Source organism: Eriocheir sinensis, unplaced genomic scaffold, assembly GCF_024679095.1.
Source record: "Eriocheir sinensis breed Jianghai 21 unplaced genomic scaffold, ASM2467909v1 Scaffold509, whole genome shotgun sequence".
In the NCBI taxonomy this organism is placed as follows: domain Eukaryota; kingdom Metazoa; phylum Arthropoda; class Malacostraca; order Decapoda; family Varunidae; genus Eriocheir; species Eriocheir sinensis.
In genome coordinates, this window is record NW_026111842.1 from 1 (window position 1) to 7500 (window position 7500).

A 7500-nucleotide genomic window follows, 5' to 3' on the forward strand; every position below is an offset into this window, starting at 1 on the left:
CAAGGTGTTTCAATATTAACCTTCCGTGTCGACGAGGTAGCGGAAAACGCCGCTTGTGTAATTGGAATAACTGTTGGGTTACTTCATTTTGTCTTAGTATGGCCTGTAAACAATCAAAACAATGCCCCAATAGATAAAAGTCACTGCTAAACACTACCGCCAAGGGTTTTTGAATGGTATGGTGAGCCTCACTTTTTAACCAATGTGGGTAATAAGCTTAATTAAAGATGTCACCTGTGTGATTTAAATTCAAACTTCAGCCTTTCATCTTATATTGCTTAAATGTCATCAAACCCCGTCATATAATATATTAAGCCACCACCACTGTGGTGGAGTGTGTAACACGCCTAGCTACGAATCTGCTCGTCTGTGATCGAATTCAGGCCGAGGTCTTCATCCTGTCTTTCCGGTTGGTGGATAAATGGGTACCGGAGGGGAACCTACGATAAGTAACTCAGATAATCCAGATGTCACTCTGGACCTTTCTCTCGGGGTTATGGGTTGCTTTCAGCCACAAGCTCAACGACTAACGTGACGAAAATGAACACTGAAACCACGTGCAGCCTAAGTGTATGCCTCCATCTTTACCTCTACCTACCCACCACATAAATAAGGCTGGATGATAAACTAGGTAAAGGTAAAGTTGGGAACACACGCTGGAAATACAGGCATCTTAGCTCAACAAATTCCAAAGATCAACAACATTGCAACGCTGGATTGGCCTGGTGCGGCAACGGATTGGCTGCAAGGAAAGCGAATGCAGACTCAGGCAAGGCGCATATTCTTGGCCGGCGTATATGGCCATTGAGGAGCACGATGCAACGGGTGGAAGGAGTTTGATCGTATCTTGAACAGCATGCATAGACTTTTGAAATCGCAACGATTACTCAAGTCCCCCCAAATCGATTCATTTCAGATGATACTAGCGGTACGCACATTTCTATCAAGGAGGCCAAATGACAAGTCTCAGCCGAGGGCCCCACCAGTCCACAATACTCATGTATAGCAATAAAAAAACAGGAAGCAAATGGCAGCCACACATTACGAAATATGCTGTGAGCTTCTCCATATACCGAGCTTCCGTGAAGTCGAGCTAACCATCGACCTTATGTTACGTTGAAACTCGAGTTTATCGTCGAAGAGAAGTCCCAATAAAGCAAACACATAACTCTTAGCTAGCCTGACTCACTGTAAAGCAGACCATAGCGAGATTGTACGACAGTGCGGGATTTATAAACAAGAATACACCTGGACTTCGACGGATTCACTTTCACGTTCCACCTCTCACCTAGATATACGTCTCAGGTCAATTTATGAACTCCATGTCGTACATGAGGGGATTGGATAACAACAATCAGGGCCACATCCTCCGCCTAGCCATACAAAGTATTGCGCATTGTGCGGAAGAAATCCGTAATGGAGATGTTGAACAGTCCAGGACCCAAGACGCTACCTTTGCATTTGACACTTGGAGTCAGTCGCTGAAGCAACCATCAACATCGACATGGTGTGTACGCCCCATCATGAATTGTGTGACAATGGACAGCACCGATCCAAAAATCGCAATTTTCTTCAATTTCCGCAACAGGCTTTCATGGTTGGTACGATCAAATGCAGCTGACAGATCTTGTTGCACCATCCACTATCACGCCTCATGAACATACTGGAACAGTAATCCTAAGGGCTTCTTTCAGATGTATAGAACAAAAACACGGGAGAAAATTGGACCGCTGAAAACAAACACAGGGGAGCTAGTAGAAAAGTACGAAAATATGAGCACATTGTTGAACGACTACTTCCTTTCAGTATTCACACAGGAGGATCGAACGACTATACCGGAAAGAGTTCAGGTGTACGAGGGCGGGGATGGCGACAAATTGAGGGATAAAATCATTACCAGGCAAGTAGTTCAGGATGAGATAGATAAGCTTAAGAAGAACAAGTCGCCAGGTCCTGACGGGATATTTCCGAGGGTATTAAAGGAATTAGATGATGTACTCAGTGACCCACTAACCGACATCTTTAAGATGTCGGTAAATACTGGCTATGTGCCGAGCCTATGGAAACTAGCTAATGTGACGCCGATTTTTAAAAAGGGGGACAGGTCAGTTGCTTCAAACTATCGCCCAATTAGCTTAACATCGGTTATAGGCAAGATGCTAGAGTCCATAATAGCCAGGAACATTCGGGAGCATTTAGAGAAACATAGCTTAATTCATGACTAGCAGCATGGGTTCACAAAAGGTAGGTCATGCCTCACCAATCTCTTGTCCTTCTACAATAAAGTATTTGAGGCGTTTGACAGAGATGAAAATTATGATGTAATCTATCTTGATTTTAGTAAAGCGTTTGACAAAGTTCCTCACCAACGACTGTTGCTTAACCCTGGAACACTGAACCTGTTTCCCTGTTACACGGCCAATGAACGTGGGTAGTTTATACCCGATTTTGGAAAATTAAAGAAAAATAGTAAATATACAAATTTATTAATCCTATCCCGTACACACTAAATATAATCCTCTTACTTAGTAATGAAACTATTAAATTAGAAAACTTACTTTAAGAAACTTAAATTAAAAAGCAAAAAGAAAGGAATGTAAAAAAGTGAAAAATTTTGAATGTTTTTGCAAAAAAAATAAGCAAAAAGAAACCCTCCCATAAAAATCGCTCACATGCTCCCACACGCTTCCAAGGATGTCAGGCTCTCATCCCAGGGGGTCATCAATGCACAGGCGATGCGGGAACTGTAGGGAAGAGAGTAGGAAAAACACCCTTTTTTTAGTGCACCAGAAATGACAAATTGTGGAATATAATGTGTTTTTTGCTTATAAAACCCATTGAAACTGTGTATAAAAGGCTACTAAGATACAATAAAGGCTTAGCCTGATGATCGCCCACACCAAGCATCTCCACTGGTGTCTATCCCTTGCAACCTCCTGTCATTGATGTTGAAACTTCCCACTTTTTTGAAGTACTTATTGAAATGGCTGATTATATTTTTTTTTTACATAACATAAACAATTTATCAAACATCCGCACTCAAAATCTTAGATTTATATTTATTACCTACCTCAGCCTTAGAGGCAATCACAGCAGTAGGGGAAGTAGTGGCTCGGGCAGACAGGTTGGCGGCAGCTGTGACACCTGAAACGTGTCTTCTTGTCTGCCTTGGAGTCACACTTCGTGCAACGGACCATAGGGTTCCTCATCTCGGCTGCCGATGCTCCAGCACCTGCAGCTGTGCCAGAGGGGAGGTTGAGGGAGCACACCTGTCTTATGGCCAGCTTCACCTGGCGATGCTGAGACGGGTTGTTCATCCGTTCCCGCGCTGAGGGCTTGATTAGTTGCAGGGCCAGTCCATGCATGAATTTTCTCCTGTGCAATTCCTTGCGTCCTAGCGTTGGATTATTTGCCTTGTATATAATCCAGGAGTTAATGACACTTGCATTGACCATCCCAGTTTTTTCTATATACACTTATCACTGAACGTGGGTAAACGGTACCCGAACACGTCTGTAGCGCAAAATCCAGGCAGAGGAGTGGAGCGACGTGACTTCCCCCTATAAACCCATAGGGTAGAATGAAGCTATATGGAGTCCCAGCGCGCTGGCTTGTGGGGAAGAGGGTGGAACACGAATGACGTCACCTACCCCGGGTAATCTATACCCACGTTCAGTGTTCCAGGGTTAAATTACAGGCTCACGGATTAGAGGGTAAAGTTCTGAACTGGGTCAAGGCGTGGCTTAGCAATAGGAAGCAAATAGTGCAAATCAATGGTAAAAGATCTGACTGGGGATGTGTTACGACTGGGGTCCCACAAGGTTCGGTATTAGGTCCACTTTTGTTTATTATTTATATCAATGACTTAGATACAGGGATTAGTAGTGATGTTAGTAAATTTGCAGATGATACCAAGATCGGTAGAGTAATTGAGTCGGATCGGGACGCTAGTATTCTCCAAGGTGAACTCAACAGATTGTATGACTGGGCGGATAAATGGCAGATGGAGTTCAATGTAGGGAAGTGCAGTATTCTGAGTGTAGATAGGAACAACCCCTCTCATAACTATTGCTTAAATGACACTCTCATAAGCAGGTCTGGGTGCGAGAGGGATTTAGGGGTCTTAGTGAGCTCTGACCTCCGTCCAAGGGCACAATGCATTCAAGGTAGAAATCGAGCAAATAGGATACTGGGATTTATTTCAAGGAGCGTAAACAACAGAAGCGCCGAAGTCTTCCTCAAACTATATTTAGCATTAGTTAGACCTCATCTTGACTATGCGGTTCAGTTCTGGTCACCTTACTATAGAATGGATATCAAAATGTTAGAATCGATTCAGAGGAGGATGACTAGATGATTCAGGGGTTGAGAAACGTGCCATACGAGGAAAGACTCAAACAGTTAAACTTGCATTCTCTAGAAAGGCGAAGGGTGCGTGGAGACATGATCGAGGTTTATAAATGGATGAAGGGCTTTAATAAGGGAGATATTCATAAGGTATTGTTGGTAAGAGAACCGGGTAGGACACGAAGTAGTGGGTTTAAACTGGATAAATTCAGATTAAACAGGGACATAGGCAAAAATTGGTTTACTAACAGGGTGGTGGATGAGTGGAATAGGCTTAGCAGTCATGTGGTGAGTGCCAATATAATTGTCACATTCAAAAATAGACTAGATAAATTCATGGACAGCGATATTAGGTGGGGTTAGATACACGGGAGCTTAGGGTCAAAGGAGCTGCCTCGTACAGGCCTACCGGCCTCTTGTAGACTCCTGCGTTCTTATGTTCTTATGTTCTTAACATGAGTTCACAGGAAATGATCAGAAGAACATCAGTATTCGCGAGACCTTTACGGTGAGCGAACTCATTATCTAGCAACAAGCGAAAGACGAGCCAACAGATGCAAGAAGATTATCGACAAGATCGGAGATATTAAGATCGGTCGGTAGTTCGTGACATCAAGGGTTGAAGATTCTTTGGGGATCGGTGTAATGTAAGCTATCCTGCAGCATGCAGAGAAGCGCCCGGATCGGATGAAACCCCTGAATACACTGCTCAGTTTTGGTGTCAACAAAGCCGAAGTTTCCTTAAGCTCTTCGTCCAGATACTCAATCCGGACTACCTGCACACGTATTATTTGAATGTTGAAACTAATAATATATCGACATATCCATGAAGGATTCATTTTCTAATATTGTATTGTATATCATTTGAAAGCATAGTGATTTTATCTGTTTTTTCATCCCACGAGTCATTTACGATTGCAATGCCACAAATGTAATATTTCTTCGTAGATATATAATTATAAGGAAAGTAGATGAAAATTTTCTATTTGTATGCAAAATACAAGGTAAGTTAATTCATTTTTACTCAAAAGTGCTTTACAGTAAGTTACTCAGAAATCTCTCATCGAACATGTCTTTGACGTTTCACAGATGTATTACGCGGACACTAGTGCCTACAATGTAGCTTCTCAGTCTTCATTAGAGGACTTAAACAGTCGACTTGCTCAACCTATTGAGATGAAGAACTTTCGTCCCAACATCGTAATCTGTAGAGCACCTCCGTTTGCTGAGGATGACTGGCTCTATCTGAAGATTGGGGATGCTGTCTTCAGAAAAATCAAGCCATGTGAAAGGTATGTAATACGATGGGAAATGTTTGGAAATGTTTAAAAAAAAAATAGTTTCAAGCATTATGAATGATCAAAACAGTATCACCATCTGAGAGAGAGAGAGAGAGAGAGAGAGAGAGAGAGAGAGAGAGAGAGAGAGAGAGAGAGACCAGTGCCCCTTCGGGACGCATTGGGCAACTTCAGTGCTACTACTGGCACTAACAGGATTGGCTACGAGCTAGGTAGGCGGTGGCTGCGTGGTTAGCGTGCGGGCCCCGCATTTACCGCCCGCTACCACCTGGGATTTTTCAGTCATCGCCGAATGCCCTAAGACTACCCACAGGCTGTCCTGGAGACCACCCATCAAACCGGAATCTAGAACCGTCCAGGGGAATCAAGAATAATTTCCGGGGGGCAGCATGAACCAAGCATAAATGGCGCCACTATAATAAAAATTGCCTGTTAGCCTTGCTGGGAATCGGGACCGATATAGAGTTATGTCGCGTAGGATTATAACTCTCCTGAGGCGAGGCAAAAAGTATTTCAAGGGTCTCGCTGAGGAAGTCGAGGGCCATTTAAATGCGAATGACCACCGCCCTGCTTACTGAGCCTAAAAAAAGCTCCGCTCCGTCGATCCGTCTCAGATGAGAGCTATCCAAACAGGTAATGGCTGCCTCGTATCTGACATGGATCGGCAGAGGGCTCATTGGGCTCAGTATTTTGATCAGTTGTACACAACGAACCCTCCGTGAGTGAGAGCAGCTTCCAGTTGCTAGGTTGCAGGTGGCGGATGCTGATCCACCCATCGACGAAAACCCATCCTCTCGACGAGGTCAGAGAGGTTGTGGCAAAGTTGAAGGATGGAAAGGCACGCGGGTAGCTGCAACATCGGGACGGAACTCCTCAAAGCTGGAGGTGAGGCCATCATACGCGGGTTGCATGCAGTCTTGACTGGCGTATGGTAATCTGGTACCATTCCTTCTGACTAGAAGAGGTGGTTGGTCGTCCCTATCTAGAAAGGGGAAGGGGACTGTCAGAACTGCAACAACTACCACCGTATATCTACCTACACGGCTCAGTGTGCCAGGCAAGGTGCTTACCCAACTATTGCTGATCCGGATTCGCAGCTAGATGCTGAAGTTGCAAAGACCTGAGCAGGCTGGGTTCACACTTCGTAAGTCGACAACTGACAGTATCCTATAGTGCTTCATGCAGTTGTGGAGCGCAGACGTGATTTTTGATAGTGAATGCTTGCAGCCTATGTCAGTCGCAGGAAGGCGTTTGATTCAGTGCATCGCAAGACACTGCGGGATCTCCCGCGACTTCGAGGGATTCCTGCAAGGACTACTGGTTTACTGACAGTCCTATATACTGGGACTGAGAGTGAATGCTGTAAACCTTGGGGGGGGGGGACTTGTTCAGCTTCTTTCCCGTGAACCCGAGAGAGAGGCAGGGCTATATTTTTTGCCCCATTGCTTTTCAACACCCGTACGGACTGAGTACTAGGTAGAGTTGCGGACCAAAATCATTGTGGAGCATGTATTGGCAATACCAGGGTCACTGATCTTGATTTACCGATGATACAATAATCATTGCGGAGTCGCTGAAGGTTCTGATGACGACTCTAGGGTGACTGCACATGGAAGCGAAGCCCTTGGGACTTCAGGTTTCCTGGGCCAGGACCAACGTACAGGTGTTTGAAGGCTGGATATATAAAACAGTAGTGATTTCGATTATACGACGAGGACATTGAGCTTAGTAAATTTCACATACGTCTACGGATAATAATGGGAAAACCCTGGAATGACCAAGTCAGTATATATATATATATATATATATATATATATATATATATATATATATATATATATATATATATATATAT

General features: G+C 44.0%; 1 protein-coding gene across 1 annotated transcript in view; it reads left to right on the top strand.

Annotated features, from left to right (window-relative positions):
* Nucleotides 1–5436: 5436 nt before the first annotated feature.
* Nucleotides 5437–7500, top strand: part of LOC126992842 (mitochondrial amidoxime-reducing component 1-like) — a gene marked incomplete at its 5' end in the record, with an annotated part of 14931 nt that continues 12867 nt past the window's right edge. The window contains 1 exon segment of the mRNA XM_050851668.1: nt 5437–5639. Coding sequence (XP_050707625.1) covers nt 5437–5639 — 203 coding nt within the window.